General features: G+C 36.0%; 1 protein-coding gene across 4 annotated transcripts in view; it reads left to right on the forward strand.

Annotated features, from left to right (window-relative positions):
• Positions 1 to 22,576, forward strand: part of BCAS3 (BCAS3 microtubule associated cell migration factor) — a 574,807-nt gene that overhangs the window by 227,908 nt on the left and 324,323 nt on the right. For all 4 annotated transcript variants that reach the window (XM_082859916.1, XM_082859918.1, XM_082859917.1 and 1 more), the window contains one exon: positions 9,934 to 10,084. In XM_082859916.1, the coding sequence (XP_082716042.1) occupies positions 9,934 to 10,084 (151 nt within the window). The remainder of the gene's footprint in view (positions 1 to 9,933; positions 10,085 to 22,576) is intronic.

Consider the following 22,576-nt stretch of genomic DNA (forward strand, 5'->3'; position numbering starts at 1 on the left):
ATTGTACCCTTTTTGACAGAGTCAAGAAGTCGGGAGCTGTTCAGCTACAGAGTTAACTTAGTTAAACTCATTGGTATATTTTGGATTTTTATCCCTGTCAATTCCACAGCAGGATACTAAAAGCAGACCGAACGTTTTGGTCTTCTGTGGAAAGCAAAAAGCACGAAAAAAGCCCCATATGAACTTGTTACCCGATTTTTATTTTGGAAAGACATGATGTTGGGAGTAGACCATCTACATGAGGTCTTAGAGTAAAGAAGTTGGTTGAAGTAGGATAATAATGGGATATTTGGGAATAGGATTCTTCCCATATATTTATCTTCTCAGGGGTGCCAGGTTGTCACATCCACATTGTCTTTTAGTGTGCCTCGTTACTCCAATTTCAAAATGTAGGGGTTCAAAATATTAGCAGACCAAGGACACTGACTGAGAGGTTTATATCCTAGAACAAGAGTGGATCTTGTGGACAGGTGTGTGGAAGGGTGATGAGAACAGAATTTGAAACTATTGTAGGAGTCTCATTTCTATATGTTCCTTTAGTAAACCTTCAGAAAAAATGGAGTGCCTAAAGGAATGAAGTCTGTGTCCATGTTAAGGGTCAAAAAGTGAGAAGATGGGCTTCCCTGGTGGTACAGTGGCTGAGAGTCCGCCTGCCGATGCAGGGGACACGGGTTTGTGCCCCGGTCCGGGGGACCCCGCATGCCGCGGAGCGGCTGGGCCCGTGAGCCATGGCCACTGGACCTGCGCGTCCGGAGCCTGTGCTCCGCGGTGGGAGAGGCCACAGCAGTGAGAGGCCCGCATACCACAAAAAAAAAAAAAAAAACGTGAGAAGATAATGCAGACCTCCTAAAAGCTGTGCTCTCCCTTAGGACACCATCAACACTGCCTAGTGTCATTTTGCTTTTTTCCACATGAACCTTTGCCATTTTTATGTTTATCCCTGCATCCCTAATGACAACAAAAGACAATGCTTCTTTATCCTCCACACTCTCCATTTGGTCCCCTTGATTCCATTGTAGTTCTTATTTTCTTACACCTCTGTTCCTAGAATCTTCCTCAGACCCTCATTAGCAGTAGTTTGTAGCTTGTGCCTCTAGAATCCTATAACAAAAAGTTTTCTCTTTTTCACTGAAGTGATACCGTTTTAAGGTACTTTCTCACCTACAACTCTGATCCCTTGATTGCTTAATGTTATTTTAACTGATCTCACTCATCTTACTTCGCTGTATGGTAAGATAGGGAAATTTTTTAAAGGGGAGGGAGGAGGCCTATAATTGCATTTACGTCTTATTTTTCCTCTTCTGGTTTGCATTTAAGAAGAAATGAAGGTGTACACACAGATGCACTGGTATTAACTTTAATATTTAGCATAATCTGAAATGGGCAGTAATCTCAGGACCTTGCTGGCTTTTAGAGATTTCTTGTGGCTGGCACTTTGCCGCATTCACATGTTCTCACATCATGCATTCAGAGCTAAGAATACCAACCTGGCAGCTTCTGCAGGGAGGGTAAAGATAAAACAGAAAGGAGTCTAGCTTTGCAGCCACATTACCTGGGAGTTGTTGCTGATGTCTTTTCCACAAATGTTCAAGTTTGTCAAAGCCCAGTAAATCTTGGAAAGTTTATTTTCCTTGTAGCATCTGTGTTTTATAATGGGTCTTTTAATTTGTTTTTACTTTGTCTGCAGGGATTTCTTTTGTCCGGAGTTTTCAGACTCTGTCTTTTTTTTTTTTTTTTCCTGTGGAAGTGAGTCCGTTAATGATGACTGGTTTGGGAATATGCCTCTGCAAAGCTGACCTGACAGGCTGTTCCTCCAGCACAGCAACAAAGCCCATTGTTATTTTCTCTCTTTTATCCCCAACTTCATCCATTTTCCCCCTGTGTTTTTATAGTATAGAAAGTCTGGGAAAACATACTTTGGGACAGTGCATACATGATAAGGTGGCATTTTGAAGTTAGAAACATTTTTAGTAAGCAGAGATTACACCACATCAGCCTCACACACAGACAGAGGTGCTGTGTGTTAATGTGGAGATTGAAAGTTTCTTTCCCCAACGTACCTGCAGGTATTCTTCATCCAAAAGGCAGAACGGGGGAGAAAAAAGGAGCACATGAGGTTGTTTTCATAATTCCTTTTTCAAAAATGCAAACTTGTACAAGTAAATACAAAAAGTCAGTGGTTAAACCCCGATGTGAACTGTTCTGGCTTCGGGCTTTGTATTGTGACATTAAAAACAATAATAACTGTAAACAAATAAACAACTGAAAACAAAATATAGCTTTAAACATCAAAGGATGTTTTGAAAATTCTGATTTTTAAATGATTTTCTATTCTCAAATAGAATTCCTGCTTTAATTTATTGAGAAAGCATTTTATTGGAACTTGGGATTTTTCCCCCACCCCAAGAGAGCTCTGTCTATCTTGGGGACTGGTAAACCTCTAAAGGATCAAAGCTCTGGTGGATTTGGTTAAAGACCCAAAAGCCTGAAGGCTTATGGAAGTTTATCTATATAGAGTAAGTCCAAAAAACTGGGATGAGAGTTTTAGAAGAGCTTATTTTCTCATGAGATTTTTGAGACTTCCTCTGTTTGGATGTGCCAGAAATACTGTGAGAATATCCATTCTCATGGCATTTGTCACTTACAGGTCTTTTCCCAGCTGGAATTTGTAAGTATAATGCTGTGTGAAATATTATATGTATTTTAAGGTTTTATGAAGCCCACTACTAAAATTGCAATTAAACAGCCTCCACTGTTTTCACTGTACTCATACAATAAAGAGAAAAGCATAGTAAAGAATGGTTGCTGAAGGTGACATTTAGAATTGATGTAGTGACTCTTCACTGATCTCAGAAATTTTTAATTTTACTGTTACAATCATATATATGCCTAGAAGGTGGAGCAAAGAAAGTGCTGCTCTCCCTGTCTGTCCAAAGGGAAATTGAAGTGTAAAATGGAGGGACAGACTTAATCCACGTCCAAGACTTAGGATACTACGAGTTTCTTCTGCTGAGCCTCATTGTATTAAGAAGCTTCAGGCTTCAAAAATAATCCTGGCCCAGAAATTTAGGTTTGATATATCCATAAGGAAGTGTCTGAAGAGCTATTTTTTTTTTTTTGCGGTACGCGGGCTTCCCACCGCTATGGCCTCTCCCGTTGCGGAGCGCAGGCTCAGCGGCCATGGCTCACGGGCCCAGCCACTCCGCGGCATGTGGGATCTTCCCGGACCAGGGCACTAACCCGTGTCCCCTGCATCGGCAGGCAGACTCCCAACCACTGTGCCACCAGGGAAGCCCTGAAGATCTATTCTTAAAGTTACCAAGTCTAGGCTCCTGGCCAAGTCAACCTAAGACTAAGGAGACAAGTGAAAGCCATGGGTTCCAGCACCTGGCTATCTTCTGAAGGACTTTGGGTGTCCCCTCCAAAATTAATTTTTTTTTCTATAGATCATAGGGCTGTATTTTCCTATACTTCCTGGATATGAGAAAAAATATATTTCCTCCCTTCATTCAGCATTTACTGAGCCGTAAACAACTAGTAAGATACTGCTCCTACTCTGGAGGAGTCTTAACAGTTTTTGTGGAGGGTAAATCTGGGGGTTTGTTAGATTCTAGCTTCATTTTCAAAGAAAATCCATGACACAAGAAAGAGATAGTGAAAATTGTCTTTAAACAAAGACTTTGAACAATTGAAAAGGGAAGAAAGGATCATTATACTATTTTTGTGTATTTGATTCAGTATGAACTTTCATTTTTAAATTTTGTGCTTTTAACATATATTTTTATACGTAGATCATTACGTGTGAGTTAATGAGATGTTTTGTCTAAGCTAGTTCCCTCATTTTACTAATTCCTGAATTAATTGTTCACACAGCTCTCATCCTTTATTTTCTACTAGAAAAGTGAAGATGAGAAGATCCAAGTTCCTTCCTCTATACTCAAAATTTGCATATCGTCCCTTTAAAACAACAATGAAAAACATCTCCTTCCTTTTTGTTCCTGAGACATTTTGCAGATATCTTTATTAGCACTTTTTCTCCCATTAAATTCTTTAAAGACCTGTAATATTTCTGTCTCATTATGTTATGACCTCTTTAGGAGTCTGTTGGACTTATTTATCCAGGACTAGAACAGGGCCTCATACCAATAAGGCTCAAAAAGTGTGAGCTGAAAGAATGAATGTTGAATGAAACCTTTGCCTGGTACAGTATCTCATCTTGTTAACGGCTTCTTTTCAGCTCCAAAGTCCTTAAATTTGTGTTCTGTATCCATTACCGGAATCATTTCCTATCAACGCTCCCTTTACTTATCCCTTTCCATATGATTTGTCACCTCTTCAGTGAAGCTACCCTATTGAAGATTACCAGAGTTACTAGTTTTCTCTCTATGTTTGCCTTTCTGAACCTTGTCATTGTTGACCATTTTATTTATTCTTTAATTAAAGCTATTTTTATAAATTGCTTACCACATAGTAAAATATGTCAGACACTTATGAATTCTTATGAAATATACCCAACTTATTTTACTGTTTCAGATGCACTGGGTTTCACAGGCTACACCATGAACACAGACACCAAGAATAAAAGCTCATAAATACTTGAGTGTTGCTTGACAATAAGAAAGAAGGCTGCGAGGGATAGATGTGATGTACTTTGTATGCTCCCTTCAGGTGGTTTTATCTTGGTGAGCCAGCGAAGGGTTTTAAGTTATGGCTAACTAACCCACAAGATTTGGAGCTTCTCAGTGAAATCACTTCCTTTTTCTAGACTACGCATCCTATCCGTAAAGTTCAGTGATCTCAAAATCTGTTCTGTTCCCTTGCTGAATAATTTAGGTACCTAAGTTCCTACTCCTCTGCCTCAATTGAAATATTCTTCTAAAACTGAAATATATTATCTTCCCATTGCTTTCCATTATAATTCTCTCCTAGTTAGAGATTTCTTACTATTGCTCACTTCTGTGGCATCACTATACATGCTCTCCTCTTCATGTTATCCTTATCCTCAGAATATTTCTACTCTTCTGCTCTTATCCATATTATACCCATCTTTCAAAGCCTAGGTTATGTCTCATCTGCTCTATGATCTCTTCTCCAAATAATTGATCCCGTGTGTACTTATCTTTAGTGCTAGGCAATTAGCACTTAATTATTCCTGTTTCATGCATATTAGACTGTAAGCTTTGTGACAGCGAAGAATGCAGTCCTCACAGTGTGTGATCTTAGGCTAAGGCACTCAACAAATATTTGACTGCTCATTGTGAAATGTGTGTGTTAAACATAGTCCTTGAATTTCATTAGCTTGTGACATATTTCGTGTTGCGGTCTGATTTCAGATCCAAATTAGATTCAGATCCAAACAATATTCAAAGAAATTAAAGGATACCTACATAAGTGGAAAGACATCCCATGTTCTTGGCTTGGTTGTGGTCTGATTTCAGATCCAAATTAGATTCAGATCCAAACAGTATTCAATGAAATTAAAGGATACCTACATAAGTGGAAAGACATCCAATGTTCTTGGCTTGGAAGAATTAATATTCTTAAGATGTCAGTGCTCCCTATACTGATCAACAGATTCAGTGCAATCCCTGTCAAAATCCCAGCTGGCATTTTTGCAGATAATGACAAAATATAGGTGGAAGCAGCAAGTTTTGTTGGATATAATGATCCATCAAAGAAGCATAACAGACCACTGACTGTCTTAGAAAGAAAAGGAATTCAGCATGATTTTTCTGTTTTTTTTCTATCTTAAGTTCCTCTGAAAAACCGTTATTTGCAGTGACAGAGATGCTTCACAGTCCTTATTCTTCCTGGAAAACAGTGAATAAGTGTTATAGGAGTTTTGAAAGTATTGTCTTCAGTGAGTTCTGTATGTATGTATTTGGGTAAGGGTTTATGTAATGGCTATTTTAGAAGTCATCCCGATATGGCAGAATTTCAAAACAATTTGGAAATGAAAAACAACAAACACACTGATCTAAATTTTCTAATTCCATGTGGCTTGTATCTGAAGAGGACATTGATAATGTAATCCCAACTTCTGTCTTTATATTTCATAACCTTCTCTCTGGGAGATGTGTAACTTATTTGAATTTTGTAGTGGTAGGCTTACAAGCTGGTGACATCAAATAATATAGAAATAGTAAATGTCCAAATGGGTGCTTCTGCTCTACAGTATAGTATGTTCCCTTCTGCTATTCTCCTTTCTTTCTTTTCAGTGACTATATGTGTTTTCTATTTATTTTCAGATAGCAGTACAAATTGACATAACATGTCTGCTTAACAAAATTTAGCTTTAAGTTTGTCATTAGGCCAGGATATTATTAAATGGAAAAAGCAAAAGAGATCATGGATCCTGACTTGCCTCAGATTTCAAGTGTCAGAGTATTGAAGTAATAGACATTATAGGTACTATTTTGAGGACACTGGTTAAAAACCAAAAAAATTCGAAATGCGTATTTGTAAGGTTGTGGTAAATAAGTGTAAAATATAAAAGTTAAAAAGTTTTTAGATTAAATTTATTTATTTATTTATGGCTGTGTTGGGTCTTCGTTTCTGTGCGAGGGCTTTCTCCAGTTGCAGCAAGTAGGGGCCACTCTTTATTGCAGTGCGTGGGCCTTTCACTGTCGTGGCCTCTCTTGTTGTGGGGCACAGGCTCCAGACGCGCAGGCTCAGTAGTTGTGGCTCACGGGCCCAGTTGCTCCGCAGCATGTGGGATCTTCCCAGACCAGGGCTCGAACCCGTGTCCCCTGCATTGGCAGGCAGATTCCCCACCGCTGCGCCACCAGGGAAGCCCCTAGATTGAATTTTTGAAGCAAAAAATGTACAAAAGAATCAAATTCATAAAGTGGAATTTATGAAAAAATATTTTGCTTGTTAAAAGATCTGTAAGAGAAGAAAAAGACAAGTCGCAGCAGGGTAGAAAATATTTAAGAATCATGTATCTTATAAAAGGTTTATATCCAGAATATATAAAGAACTTTTGAAATATGGGAGTAAGATCCATAAATGATTTCTTACATTTATAGTCGTTTGATTTTCAGCAAGGGTACCAGGCCAGTCCATTGGTGTGGGAAAGAATATCTTTTCAACAAATGATGCTGGAACAAGTGGATATTCAACATTCAAAAGAATGAAGTTGAACCCCTACCTCACACCATTTATAAAAATTAATTCAAAATTGGTCAGAGAGGGCTTCCCTGGTGACGCAGTGGTTGAGAGTCCACCTGCCGATGCAGGGGACGCGGGTTTGTGCCCCGGTCCGGGAGGATCTCACATGCCACGGAGCGGCTGGGCCTGTGAGCCGTGGCCACTGGGCCTGTGTGTCTGGAGCCTGTGCTCCACAATGGGAGAGGCCACAACAGTGAGAGGCCCACGTACCGCAAAAAAAAAAAAAAAAAAAAAAAAAAAAAAATTGGTCAGAGACCTAAATGTTAGAGCTAAAAATATATAAAACTCTTAGAAGAAAACATAGCTGTAAATCTTTGTGTCCTTGGACTGGGCAGTGGTTTCTTAGATATGACAACAAAAGAATAAGCAGCTAAAGAAAATATAAAGAGTTCATCAAAATTAAAAACTTTTATGTTTCAAAGCATACCATGAAGAAAGTGAAAGATGACACATGGAATGGGAGAAAATATTTATAAATCATGTATTTGATAAGGGACTTATGTTCTGAGAATATAATTAGCTGTTACAACTGAACAATAAAAAAATAACTCAATTTTGGGTAAACATTTTGGATAGACATTTCTCCAAAGAAGGTATACAAATTACCAAAATGCACTTGAAAAAGATGTTTAACATCATTAGTCATTAGTAAAATGCAAATCAAAAATACAGCGAGATACCACTTCACACCCACTAGGATAGATAAAATAAAAAAGATAGACCATAACAAATATTGTTGAGGATGTGGAGAATTTGGAGCGTTCATACACTGGTGCAGCCACAGTTCAGCAGTTCCTCAAAAGGTTAAATATAGACCCAACAGTTCCACTCCTAGGTGTATATACCCAAGAAAATTGAAAGCACAAGTCCACATAAAAACCTGTGCACTAATGTTCATAGAATCATTATTCATAGTAGCCTGTTAAAACAACCCAAATATTCATCAACTGGTATAAATGTGGTATATCCATACATTGGAATATTATTCAACCAGTTAAAGGACTGAACTATTGATACTTGGTAACATGGATGAACCTTGAAAACATAATAAGTGAAAGAAGCACTCACAAAAGGCTACACTGTATGATTTCATTTATATGTAATATCCAGAATAGGCAAATCTACAGAAACAGAAAAGATTCCTGTATCAAAAGCCGATGGGTGGGGCAAAGGAAGAGTGACCACTAATGGGTATGGGCTTTCTTTTTGGGTGATGAAAATGTTCTGAAATTAGATAGTGATCATAGTATATGATTCTACTCTGTAGAATATACTAAACACCATGGAATTGTACATTTTAAAAGGGTGAAATTTATGGTATATGAATTATATCTCAGCAAAAATATTAACCCAGTTTTTAAAATTGGCAAAAGCTTTACATAGGTACTTTATCAAAGAAAATATATGGATGACAAATAAGTACATGAACAATAACAACAACAAGCTAAACATTTTTGACCATTAGAGAAATCCAAATAAAAGCCAGAATAGCTAAAATCAAAAAGAGTAACAATACCAAATTCTGGTGTGGATGCAGAAGAACTGGAACTTTCATACTTTGCTGGTGGGAGTATGAAATCAGCTACTTTGTCAAATTGTTTGGCATTTTCTCATAACCTTAAACATACAATTATTATGTCTATGCAAACATTCATTTACTATGATCAGCAACTCCATTCCTAGATTATTTATATGTTTTTTAAAAACTTACATTCATACAAAAACCTGTTCAAAAATGTTTATAGCAGCTCTATTTGTAATAACCAAAAGTTGGAAACAAGTCAAATGTCCTTTCTCCAATGACTGGGTAAACAAACTGAAGTACTTCCATACAATGTGATCATACTCAGGAATAAAAAGGAAAGAATTGATACATGTAGGAAAATGTAGAGTGGATGAATCTCAGACGCTTATTGGCAAGTGAAAGAAGCAAGACAATACTGTACATACTTTGTGATTTCATTTATAGGATGTTCCGGAAAATGCAAAGCCATGGAGAGGGAGAAAAGATAAGTGCATGAGAGGAATTTGGCTTATTGGTGAGAGCAGAGTAATTACTCTCACTGCAGATCGGATTTTATTTCACAGAGCTTGTTTTTCCTGGTTGTTAATGAGCCATAATGCCTATTCTTTTTTTTTTTTTTTGGTATTAATACCATCATAAAATAAAGGGTTGATTTATGTTTTTTAATTTTATGGTGGGGAGTGGTACATTTTGGGAGTAAGGCAATGTTTTTGCCTATTGACTTTTGTCAGTCTCACCCTATGTCTACTGTGGTGCATTCTATGGATACACATCCTTATGACTCATGTTTCTTCTTCTCTCTGAGCCTTTGCAGGTCGCCATGGCTGGAATATTCTCCCCACTTACTCTCAAGCTTGTTTAGGGAAATGTTCCATGCTTCCTCTAGACTAATTTAGATCTTGCCATTTTATTTTCTTTTACTATCCTATATTTCTTTATAGCACCATAAAATTATAATTAAGTTTTATACCAATTATTTGTATAACCATGTAACATCTATCCAATTCTGTATCCTCCAATCCTCCATCCTCAAACACTATAGTCTCTGTTTATAATCAATGCACATTTGGTATTACCAGAGTCCTTTGTTTTTCTTCCATCCATATAGCCATGATTCTTTTAGAATCCCTTCTGCCTTTAATAACTTTCTTAAAAGATTAGTGGAGTCAGTGCAAATCCTATCAGAGAAGGAAACTTCGCTTGGTGATGCTTTTCTTTTCTTTTTTTTCTCTTTGTAGGGAAACTCAACAGCCAAGACTCCTACAATAATTTTGCCAACAACAACCCTGGCAACCCCCGGCTTTCTCCTCTCCCCAGCCTGATGGTATTGATGCCTCTTGCACAAATCAAGCAGCCAATGACATTGGGAACCATCACCAAACGAACAGGGTAAGGCCTCACGCTTGATGCTTTTTTAGTAGCTGTTTTAGAGGATTAAATACACAAAAATAAAACATACTTTTTCTTTGGGTGGTTTTGATTATGTTCTTCATTTACAGCCCACATGAGACTTAATGGCAGCAGATTAAATACAAAGTATAGAACATACACAAACACATTCATACATAGCCATGTACACACACATTCACAGAAAAAACAAAGCAGTGACAAGTTGTGAAAACTAGTATTGGCTAATAAAAACCAGATCCATTTACTCCGGCTTATAGTTGCTGCCTTGTGGCTTTGTCTGAAAGTAGTGCAGTTGCATTTTCTTGCTTTTGTGGACATGATCTGGATTTATAATGACCCCCAAATTTTGACTGACACCAATACTAGGGAGAGAACTTAATATGACAACCATGTTTCTAATACTTTAAAAAAAAATCATCTACATTGAGGTACAATTTACATATAATAATCTATTGTTAGTATCAGGACAATGTGATATTATGGATAGTTTTCAAAATCCAGAGTCCTAGGGTTTAGGCTTTACTCAGATTGGTCCTTAACATCCTCAGAGACTCTTGATGACTCACTTGATATCTTTGTGCTCATTTTAGCTATTTAAAAATTTTTCAAATTCCTACCTGTTAGGAATATAAAATTATCACTTCTTTGGGTTCCTGAAAATAAAGTGCTGTGTCTAAGATATAAGATTATTAGATATTCAATTGTATAACAACTGTGAAACTCCATTATGTTCCCCAAAATATATATGTCTATAGCCAAATTACCTATTTTCATCAATAAGCAATCCTGAGGTTTAGCCTAATTTGAAATGGAACAACTGTCTTAAAATTCTGTATTTGGTAGTCAAGAGAAAACTCCATCTTGGCTTCAAATAGTCTTCAAGGTCTTTCCAATAAGAGGAATAGACTTAATTATGTGGCTGCTGCATCATTATGTTTTAATATTGTTGTGCTAGGTGGTGAAGTGTTTACAGAAGCTGCTTTTGTAAGAAGAAATACTCATTCTCCAGGATGAGGCCTTTTAGCTCCAGATTTCACCATTACACTGAAATTGACCCTCTACATAGTGGAGTTGTGTTTGCCTATAAATTCCTGTTTCTGAATGCAGAAATTGAGGTTGTGGTGTATTAAGGGAAAAATACAGCAAACCGAGCTCCCAAATCAGACATCTTATGATACAAATCATTTGCCTGTATTTTTAAAAATTGATATCAGCTTTTTAACTCTTCATTAGTAGTGTAATTTAAATAGAAATTTTACCTCCCTTTCCTCTTATTTAGTTTCTTTATTTTAAAATAAGTTAAATAAGAATGGCTATGGATAGTAAAGGGGTTATGAACTTATATTTACAGGTGGCTCATTGTTTTCTTTGTGTAATGATACATTTCTGGGATGTAGAATCAGATAAAAATGAGACTAAATCTTGAATCATAATCTTAAAAGTTATTTTTTCACTCACAGAAGTCAGTCAGTACATAAATATACCTTCTCGATCCAACCCAGCATTGTAGAATTCTACGAAGTGTTTGTCAGTCTTTCCTGAATCTAAGAATCTAACCTCAAAATTGTTCCTCTTGATTTTAATTTTACCACTAAGATCCTAAATGAAGTTCTATGTCTGAAATCACGTGATCTTAGAGTTTAATTCAAAATATTTGTGGGGAGGTTGAAAAGTGAGTTTACTTCTGTATATATTTGAAACTTTCCATAATAAAAAGATAAACTGTATCACACACTTTCACTGTCTCTCTTGCTACTCTTTCTCTCTGTCTTTAGTTGGGTAGAAATTATTAATCATCTGGTGTCTTCCTGTACTACCATACTTTATGAACTTAGATAACTTCTGTGTTTCCTTTTCTTGTTAAAAACTTGGTCACAGGGCTTCCCTGGTGGCGCAGTGGTTGAGACTCTGCCTACCGATGCAGGGGACGCGGGTTCGTGCCCCGGTCTGGGAGGATCCCACATGCCACGGAGTGGCTGGGCCAGTGAGCCATGGCTGCAGAGCCTGCGCGTCCGGAGCCTGTGCTCCGCAGCAGGAGAGGCAAAAAATTAAAAAAACTTGGTCACAATTCCTAGATTTTCAGAGCACGTGTATTATGTTCCCTTATATTCTAGACAGTTTAATAATTATTTATTAATGAATTAAGTGATAGGAATTTGAATTGTGTGCTTTGAAATTAATATTAGTTCAAGATACATGTATCTTATTAGTTACTGGGCTTTTTTTTTTTTTAACATCTTTATTAGAGTATAATTGCTTTACAATGGTGTGTTAGTTTCAGCTTTATAACAAAGTGAATCAGCTATACATATACATATATCCCCATATCTCCTCCCTCTTTACTGGGCTTTTTATCTCAGATTTCATACCATTTTATTTTTTCCAAATTTTTGAATTCTTTTTGGCATGTCCCCTATCTCGGAGTGTTTAGAAGGAATAATTACTGCTTGTCCCACAGTGAGTCCTTGGCTTTTAAATTTTAAACATTTTGATAGAGATTCATTCAAACTTACCAAAAAAAGTTACAAGACCAGTAAAAGGAATTCCTGTATACCCACATTTCCCAAATGTTAGCAGTTTAACATATTTGCCTTATCATTTATCTTTTCTCACTCGGCACACACATACACACATGCACACACACATCCACCGAAAGCTCATTTTATTAGTATTTTTTTCTTCTATATGGTTGTTTTCTGTAATGAATTCTCTACTATGGCAGAGCTTTAGTGCTCCATAAATTACCCCACCCACTCTTCTTTTTTTCCCTCCCCTCCTACTATTCTTTTTTCCCCTTCCTATTAACAAAGATTACAGTGACCAAAAACACCTTGATGATAGTATTCATAACTTATGCTTGCCTATGGCTAGGTTACAAGACTTAATACCCTTAAGCCATTTTCTGAAGGGTTTGTTGATTATATTTAGAAATTGCTATTGTGACTTTACTTATAATTCTTATAGTACTACTGTAAGTCACCCAAACATTTGGTAATGGAATTTTTAGAATATAGTTTGTGGTTTTATTATCTTAACATTTAGCATTTTCATTGAAATACATGTATTTTGCCTAACCAAAAGTAATATTTTTGGGGGGAGAGTAGTAGGGATTTACTAAGCAATAGTCCATAGATGTTTGGTTGTGTTAATTTTTAATGCTTCCTGTGTAAAAACTTACTAAATAGATAATTTTTCATCAATATGCTTAATTTCTTGTACATCAAATCTAAAATTATTAACATATACACATCATTTTGTGGGCACAAGCAGGGAACAGTACATTTCAAAAAGTGGTCAGGGGACTTCCTTGGTGGTGCAGTGGTTAAGAATCCGCCTGCCAATGCAGGGGACATGGGTTCGAGAGCCAACACAGCCATACATACATACATAAATATAAATAAATAATTACTTAATTAATAAAAAGAACAGTATATGTGGAATGCGCAAAAAAAGAGTGGTCAGAGTAATTTCATGGGAATAAAAATATAGAAATTGGGAATGAAGTTACTTCCTTGCCCTTAACTAGCTGAGGTTTTTGGTGAAGTAAACCTGGTATGACTTGTTGTCTTTCGTAGGTTTCCTTTTTCTTAAATCGAGCAGCTTTTTGCTCCTTCTTCCCTCCCCCCCATTTTTGTATTTATTCATTTCTGTGTGAGCAATTCGAGCTAGGTATTAGGAACTTTTGGCCTGACCCTGTAGAAGTAGATAAGGTAGTAAAAGAATACTGACTTAGGAGTCTGAAGCTCTGGTTTCACATCTTGGTTGTCCTAGGTAAATTTCTTCATCTGAAAAATGAAAGTTTGTATGTATGGATTATTATCTGTCATACTTACAGTGTATGAATTCCCACCAGGTGTTTGATCCTGTTACCTACTTTCTAAGCCTCATTCATTGCTGTGCCCTAGGCCAGTGCTTCGCAAGAGCTCCATTTAGAAGACATAGATGATTATTCTTATTTAGAAATGGAAGCATTTAATAGCATTTATTTGATTATCTGTAATTGAAATTTGTAGACTAAATCTGCCATCAGAGCTTGCTAAGTGAATAAATGACATTGGCATATAGTCCTTGAGGAAGGTCTATTCCTCCTAATTCAGTTAGGTCTGCCTTGGCTTATTTAGACCCTTTGACCTGAGCCCCAAATGTTATAGGTGAAGTTCTAAGAGTTAAATGGGTAAGATTTGGAGAAAGATTCCCCAGATACAGTAGCAAATGGTAATTCTCCACCTCCCAGCCCTGTCTTATCTATGTGTTATTTCTGTCTTTTTTTTTTTTTTTTTTTTTTTTTGTGGCACGCGGTCCTCTCACTGTTGTGGCCTCTCCCGTTGTGGAGCACAGGCTCCGGAAGCGCAGGCTCAGCGGCCATGGCCCATGGGCCCAGCCGCTCCGCGGCATATGGGATCCTCCCAGACCGGGGCAGGAACCCGTGTCCCCTGCATCGGCAGGCGGACTCTCAACCACTGCGCCACCAGGGAAGCCCTATGTGTTATTTCTTGATAGCTAAGCTATGTATGTTTGGTTCCAGATATAAAGTAATTGATAATGTATTTTCATTAGGGTGGATATGTCTACATGTGCAATATACATATATAGTTTGAGTTTTCAGTTTTTGTACTAAATCAGTAGAATCCTTAAACCACTCCATAGTTTGTTCCCTTTTACCATAAATCTGTGGATTTGGGGGGGATGGGAGCGGTGAGGGGATTAAGTCTCCTATATACTGTAATACAAGTCAGTGAGCATTACTTTCTATAGAAATTTGACAATCTGTGTGTACTATTACTAGTCTCTCTTCTGCCACATCTGGCAGAATTTGAACATTAGTGTTTTTCTAATGAAAATCTTGACCTTGTAATTTAAATTTGCATGTTGAACGTACCTCAGATTAGACAATTTATCTGTATATTTCAGCTTGAATTTGCCTTCAGATCAATAATTTGAGAGCCAATAATGCCATAGTTCTCTGTAGTAGTGAGTGGTTAAAATTAAATTAATGAAAAATTTAAAGTAATACTTGAAAATGATGTGAGGACTGATCTGCTTGCATCCATGTAGGAAATGTGTGTCTATCAAAGATGCTGCTTAACAGGGGGCATAGAGAGTGTAGCAGAGTCATTAGGGTTTCTGGAATATTTTGTTAGAGAATACGGCTTTACTTTACAATTTACACATAATGTTGTATAGCCCTTTCTCTGTTCATTATGTTTAATATTTATATGGGCTCTTTCTGATGTCTGTTAAGTGATAGTGCTTGAATTCTCATAGGACATAATCAGTTGGAAAATAGGACTTTCAGAGATTTTTTTAGTTTCCATAACTCTGAAGATGATGAAATCTAATCATTATTAATGCCTTTCAGCACTAGAGTCAAGTTATAAAAGATTTTACCATGTTCATATCAAATCTAGATTTACTTTTCCCTTACATATTAAAAAAAAAGTCTTCACATTTGTCTTGTTTTTAGCTAGTAAGACCAAAGCTTTTGTGGTACTGTGTGGCCTTTGAAAAAATGAATCAGAGTTTAAAGAGTTACATAGCATTAATGATTTGATATAAAGCACAATTCCTAACTGTCTTCTGACAGTCTCCAGAAGAAACCGTTTGAGAGCCAAAGGCAAAGTCACTCTATGCTGGACTAGCATTTCTGTATTTTTAGTCTCTTGGCCAGCCCTGATGTTTTTCAATCAGAATTCAGCTTAAAAAGGACATAATCATGACTTAAGTGGATAGGTTTTATATGGATTGTTCAACCTGCTGAAACTTAATGGTGTTTGGAAAACACACAAATTCTTAATACCTGAATATGATAATTTGAGTTGCATTTGTTAATTCAGACCATTTAAATTCCCTATACACTCTTACTCACACGCTCTCTTCCTCCTTTGAGTCACGCCCTGTAAAACTACAGCTGCGGGATTTTGGAGAGGAGCGGAAAGTCATAGGTGAAGACAGCTGGATCATGGACTGGGCCTTTGTGACTTTATATTTTCATTCTTTCCCTACTGAGGAAAGATGAAGCGGGCACATTTCAAAAGAACAGCTGACACCACCCATGCAAAGTCAGTAGTTACGTCAGTCCCTCTAATTCGTTGGAGTTTGTGGCTCTTCTTTTACATGTATGTGGCAGAGGTCCAGTTTGTCGGAACGAGTAAGAAGTGGGTGAGTACAGATTGGGACCATGCCAAATGTACGTGCTGAAGCGGGTCCTCACCCTGTTTCCCCAACCCCTGTTTTCTCCTTGAGCTGCGTCAGCCTGTAGATCCTTATTTGGCTAAAGAAGGATGGCTTGTAACTCACACAACTGAGTTATGTTGTGAACAGTGAGGACTGTGTTGTCTTTAAACTTGACCACACTGCTGTTCAGTGCAGGCCTGTTTGCTACAGTGTCTGGAGGGTTAACAGTGCATTTTGTGATTGTGGGGTTGTAGAAATCTTGTTGGTAACGTGCTGCTACTGTCCGGGAAGGAAAATCTAGGATATTTAAAACAAACAAACAAAAAAAAACACCAAAAACTTGTGTTTAATTTGTTTGGCTAATATGTTTCTTTTTTATATATAAGGAAATTTAAAGTTGGAAAAAGGTATTTACTAGCTCTGTAGGTGGGAACATCAGCTGGTCTTTCGAAATGTAGAAACTTAATTTTGTTTCATTTTTGTTTGATTTTGGGGGTCAATCAGAAGCCTTTTAAGTCATAAAGGATTAAGATAAAACTTTCAAATTCTTTACAGTGAATCAGTTGTATTCTGATATTTGGAATGAGGTGGGAGACTGTCTAGCTTCTATGCAATATATGCTAAAGAGCAACTCATGCCCAGACGTTCCAGACAAGTGCTTCTGTCAGAATCGTTTGAACTATTTGATTAATTCAGGTGTCTGCCTAAGGAAGAAAATGAAAGGGAGTTGGGTAGTATATGCCAACAATAACTTCTTCATTTTGGTGGTATTTGTGGGCATACGGAAATATGTTGAACTTTCCATTTTCTGATCCTTTTTTTATGGCGTCACGGTGCTGTTGAGACATTGAAGTCTTCACGTGGTCACACTTATTTAAAATGGTGTTTCTCAAAGTTCCGGGTGAGCTCCAGTAACATTTTGTTTCTGATGTAATTAGTGAATCATGAAATCAAGACAAGGGGATCATGGCTAACTTTTTTTCATTAATGAAATAGAATATAATAGAATGTAATTTCGCTACTGGTTCTGCAAACTAACAGCCTTGGCATTATCTAGGAGCTTGTTAGAAATATAGAATCCAAGGCCCCACTCAGACCTACCTACCCTGTCATTATATGCAGCAATCTTCACTGTAACTAAATCCCAACATTAGTGTTTACAAAACGTTGAAATAGAGAATAATAAAGTTGATTATACACCAAAAAAACCCACATTCATTAAATTGTTTCAATTTGTGTGTGTTCATGTACATACCAGCTTACACGTTAATACATTTGTCTCTCAGTATCCAAAGGGGGTTGGTTCCCACCCCGTGCCAAAATCGTGGATGCTCAAGTTCCTTATATGAAATGGCTTAGTATTTGCATATAACCTACACACATCTATCCATATATTTTAAATCATTTCTAAATTGTAAATAGTTGCTGGTGCACAGCAAGTTTTGCATTTTGGAACTTTCTTTTTTTTTTGATCTATAGTTGTTTGTGGATGTGGGCCCTATGGATATGGAGGGCCAACTGTATATTTCTGTGGGTCGTAGTCAAAAAATTTTTGAAATACATTGTTTTAGATGTGGATGATGACATCTGAATGATGACATTTCTCTGATTGTGGTCTTATCATTAACTGTGGGAGAGATTTCCTTGCTTTGTATTGACATCATCTCTAAAGTTTTCTTTTCCAATATTTCTGTCTTCCAACTCACTCTTTCTTCTAATAGTATCTTGCTTTTCTGTTCCCTTTTTCATATCTTCTGTTCTTCAGTCCTCAGAATTGTACTCAGTTTTGTGAATATGCTCAGTTCACTGGGAGATTGGTGCTAATAAGCATGATTTTTCTTTTTTAATGTTCCTAGCACCAAAGTTGAAGAAGAAAATTACCAAGTTATGCAGTGCTCTTTCCTTCTCAGTTTATTATGTCTTCCTTCCAAATGTCAGATGCAACAGCAATATTTTGTTCTGTGTGCAAATATGCATAGCATGTCTTAAATGCTGTGAACAGAATATTAAGAAGTATGTGTAACATTGAAGTCTGCCTTTGTATCCCCAGCCGTATTTAAAGCAAGCAGTTGTAGCTTTAGTTTCCTGTATTCCAACCTAGCCCAGTGTAGGCCAGATAGAGGAAGCTAACCTCTTCTATCATTATTAAGAGTAATGCTAATTTCCTGGAATGTGACCCTAAAATGGAAGTAAATCATACCACAGACTTGGTTTTAGTGTTAGTTCCTTTGACCAGCAATATGCAGTTCAACTTACTGTAATTAAGCAGCTTAGAAAATATGTACTTTCTTTCTGTGGCTCTGAGACTACAACTGGTGAACAGCAAACAATGCTTATCAAATTTTTATTGAGTCCCCTTTCGCTAGTTTTAAACATTTCGTGTCACACAACCACACATCTATCGCTACTGGTCCCACTCTTTTCTCCATCCAGTTATTCCATTTAACTTGTACTTTGTTTTAAAGGGCCTCTGAAGTGGATTTTATTTTATTTTACCTTAGGAACCCTACAGGGGTGCTCCAGAAAAGGGGGAGAAATAGAGCATTTTGAAATCTCTAACCCTATGAAAATTAAGGGCCTTGTTACTGCACATCATTCTATTTATTGGTTATATCAGACTTGTTAGTATCTATGGCAGGATTGCAAACGATTACTAATTTTTTAAGTTATTTTATCCATACTCTTTAACAGTATAATAAACATGTATTTGTTAATGTTACATGAGTTTTCCTCTAATTTTTTGTGCATTTTCCCCCCTTTTCCATGAAGGCCTTATCTGTTTGGAGCGGGGTGTTTTTCCATAAAAGCTCCATGGTGAGTCCCAGTTCAGTCCAGCATGCCTAATTCATTTGCTGTACTCTCAGAAAGTAACTCTGTTTTGTACTTTGTTTTCAGTTGCATGGCCTGATCACAGATAGATGCACCGAATTACTGAGTAATTTGTAGATGGGATATGAATGTTGGTGTTTAAGCTTTAAAAGATTAGTTTTCTTGGTTTCACTTCATTTCTTGAAAAGTCACATAAAAAATCATAGGTTAATATTTAAAAAAATAGAAATTAGAAGAATTCTCATAATAATGCTAGTATATATCATAAGACAAAGGCTAACACCCAAGTTTAAAGCTTTGAGTATTTTAGTGATAGAAATTCCCTACATGACATGCTGAACATTTGCAGACAAGATTTATTTTGAAATGTAAATATATTTAAGGTATACTAAAAATACCCTATAAATTTTTACTGCATTTTATTTGGTGCCAAAGGAACAAGAGTCAGTTCTGTTTTGAATAGTTTAGGTAGTTATGGAGCTACATGAGGAAATTTGTATTTCATATAAAACCTCCTAAGTAACTTATTATTTCGAGTTATTAGCACCTCCCCACCATAACTTATTTAGTAAACTCTTATGTAAGACTGCATAAAATACAACTTTTGTCAGTCTTAGACATGGTGATCATAGAAAAGAAACAGTATGTTTAATACTTTTATGTAAAGGTATGAAATAGAATATATTTAGAACCTGGTATAATATGTTTAGCACAATAGTTAAGAGTCAGGGGACTTCCCTGGTGGTCCAGTGGTTAAGACTTCACCTTCCAGTGCAGGGGGTACAGGTTCGATCCCTGGTCGGGAAGCTAAGATCCCACATGCCTCGTGGCCAAAATACCAAAACATAAAACAGAATATTATAACAAATTCAATAAAGACTTTAAAAATGGTCCACATCAAAAAAAACTTTAAAAAAAAAAAAAAAAAAGAGGGCTCCAGAATCAGACTGCCTAGGTCTTAAATCCCAGCTTACACACTTACTGCCTATATGATCTTGGGCAATTTTCTAAAACCTCTCTTTATCTTAGTTTCCTTATCTCCATTAAATGGAGTTACCAGTAGCACCTACCTCATAGGTTTATTATGAGGAGTTAATGAACCGACAATATAAATTGCTTAGAACAGTGCCTGGCACATAATAAGAGCTCAGTAAATGCTCGCTGCTACTGCTATGATTTCTTTTCTGCTTTAAGGGGAAAATTCCATTTTTGAAAAGTAGTTTCTTTAAGTTAGATCATGGTTTTGTTTTTCGTTTTTGTTTTTGTCTGTTTTGCTTTTAAGAGTGAGTGAGCCCAAAAAGAAGTTTTGGTTAATGTAAGTTATATCAATTTTATAAATTTGGTCAGAACACATGTATGTGCAGTTCTCATAACTGCTCCTGGGACTTGCTCATACTGTCCCATTATACTAGGAGAAAACCTTCCAATCATTTTTCTCTTGGACAAAAAGAAACTTAAAAATTTGACACAAACTAATTTCAGTGTTCATATGCCACAGGAACATCTGAAAATTTCATTGTCGTATTAGAATAGGGTGATAAATCATCATAAAAATTTCCTCTTTGAAATGCAGCATCAAAATTAGGATATAGATTGTGAAACTATTGTAAACAAAATCAAGGTATACAGGAATAAAAATTCCCTGAAAGTCAACCTTCATTCTTTGTGTCAACCGGATTTCTTCCAAAACAAATAAAATACATGGATCTTACTCAGGAGCTTGTAGTGAACAGTTGATTTTTTTTTTTTTTTTTTGAACAGTTGATTTTTAAATGCCAGATTCAACATATGACAACATTTCTTTGTAGACTCAATTTAGAATTAAATTCCATCTTCGGATAAATTTCTCATTCTAAGTACAAAGAAAAAAGTTTTAGTATGTTAATAAAGATTGAAGTTTTAGCGTAGAATTAAAGATAGAATGACGAACATTGTATGTGAAATAAGAAAAGCCCATGCCTTCAACAGCTTATGTGCTCCTCAAATTTAAGCAAAAGTACTTGTCAACCAGAAATGATTTGAGGTTGAAACAAGATTAAAAGAGCCAGATTAAAGAAAGGGATATATGAAATATAGTAGACTTTTAAATCATTGCTTGTCTTTTAGAAGACTGCTTTGTGGTTTGTTTGATGCCATCGTTAGCTCACAAGAAACTCGTTTTTAGTCACTTATACTAGCCTAAAAGAGCCTCCTTTAAAATACGTTCCTTTACTGGTGGTGCATGTTTTTCCCATTAAGATCTTAATGAAACCTCAAATTAAGGCAGCAAAATGAATATAAATTTGACAACTTCTTCCATGTTGTTTATAAGAGCTTCTTTGTTTTAAGAGTTTTTACTATTTTTTCATGCTATTTAGCATTCAACCTGAGAATGTTTTTATTTACTGTTTTGAAATAAAACATTATGCTAAATAAAGTTATTTATTTCATCAGGTTATAGGACTTCCAATATAGGATAATATTTGTATTTTGGAAGAATATGAAAATTTTATAGTTCCTCTTAAAATGTTATGTAAGTTTCATACAAATTTTTTTAATAAATTTTCATTTGAAACATTTATTTTTAGCTAAGATTTTACTTTTGTTTGATCACAGTTTCTACTAATTCTTCATTCTTTGATAAACTGTTTTAATTATTTAAATTCAGGCAGTTTCAGATGAGTCAGTTTATAATAATATCTTTTCCTTTGACAACCAAATAAGCTTGTTGGAAAGTTAACTATGCAGACCATCTTCGACACTTTAGCCATTTTCTACATTCTGGAGATTATGTATTCTCTAGGATTTATGAATTTAAATAATGGCATAAAATGATGTAAGAATCACACACATGATACAGTTTTCAATGCAGAAATTTTAAGAGAAATAGCCATTGTGAAATTTTAAAAATGAATTTTGCTTTCAATATTACAAATAAGTAACAAGTTTTTATCGAGCTCCTAGTCGGCATGTAGTATCATGTTTAAACTATTGCTATTTTTGATTTTCTTAGCAAAAGAAAAAATATATGCACAACAGTGTAGACAAGAGGTAGTCCATTTGAATATATCTTTGTAGTGTATAAGGTTAATTTTAAAGAAGAGTTAAAACTTACATGTCAAATTATGTTTAAAGTTTTAATTAGCACCGAGTCTTCAATCTGTTTATAAATAGCTAATTTAAATTAATCTTGTTATTCTGAGAATATTGAAAAAAATAATATAATTTCCTTTTTAGAAGCAAAGACTTATATGGAGAGGAGAATCTTATCTGGCGGGTTTACAGAAATCTCATATCTTTAAGAATAATTTGTGATAGAATAATTTTAGATATATTATCAATATCTTTTTTAAAAATAAATACTTTCATTTTCCCTCTAGTTTTTATTTTAGAATACACAGTTGAGAATGAGAGAAAACTGCTGAATTCCTTTTGAAAGCCCAGTCATAGTGAGGGGCATAAAGAAAAGTTTTTCTTCCTTAACACAAA

Source organism: Leucopleurus acutus, assembly GCF_964270905.1.
Source record: "Leucopleurus acutus genome assembly, chromosome: 19".
In the NCBI taxonomy this organism is placed as follows: domain Eukaryota; kingdom Metazoa; phylum Chordata; class Mammalia; order Artiodactyla; family Delphinidae; genus Leucopleurus; species Leucopleurus acutus.